The sequence below is a fragment of the Penaeus monodon genome, chromosome 34 (genome assembly GCF_015228065.2).
Source record: "Penaeus monodon isolate SGIC_2016 chromosome 34, NSTDA_Pmon_1, whole genome shotgun sequence".
NCBI classification, from domain to species: domain Eukaryota; kingdom Metazoa; phylum Arthropoda; class Malacostraca; order Decapoda; family Penaeidae; genus Penaeus; species Penaeus monodon.
In genome coordinates, this window is record NC_051419.1 from 9,292,181 (window position 1) to 9,292,486 (window position 306).

The 306-nt window shown below is 39.5% G+C and overlaps 1 protein-coding gene across 1 annotated transcript in view; it reads right to left on the bottom strand.

The window, feature by feature from the left end:
• LOC119594573 overlaps positions 1 to 275 on the bottom strand; it is a gene marked incomplete at its 3' end in the record, with an annotated part of 22,419 nt that extends 22,144 nt beyond the window's left edge. The window contains 1 exon segment of the mRNA XM_037943609.1: positions 27 to 275. Coding sequence (XP_037799537.1) covers positions 27 to 93 — 67 coding nt within the window.
• Positions 276 to 306: the final 31 nt, after the last annotated feature.

Consider the following 306-nt stretch of genomic DNA (forward strand, 5'->3'; position numbering starts at 1 on the left):
TTCTGATAAACACAAGTTCAACTTACTTTGCAACAAACAGAAGCCTAGAAAACAAACGAAGCTAGAAAAACGTGTTCCAAGATGAGCCTCCATTGCAGACCTGAATGCGCGCTGACGTAGTCCTTAACTCGGCCAGAACCAGACGGCCTTTGACAAATGAACCTATTATGTCACAGGATATCACAGTGTTAAGATGCCAGTTGCCCATTTTATGTAGTTTTACGAATGGGAATTCTGTAATAATGGCAAATTAGTTGTGTCAGGTAAATATGTTGTAAGGACTACCAACAATTATTTTCATGTCAG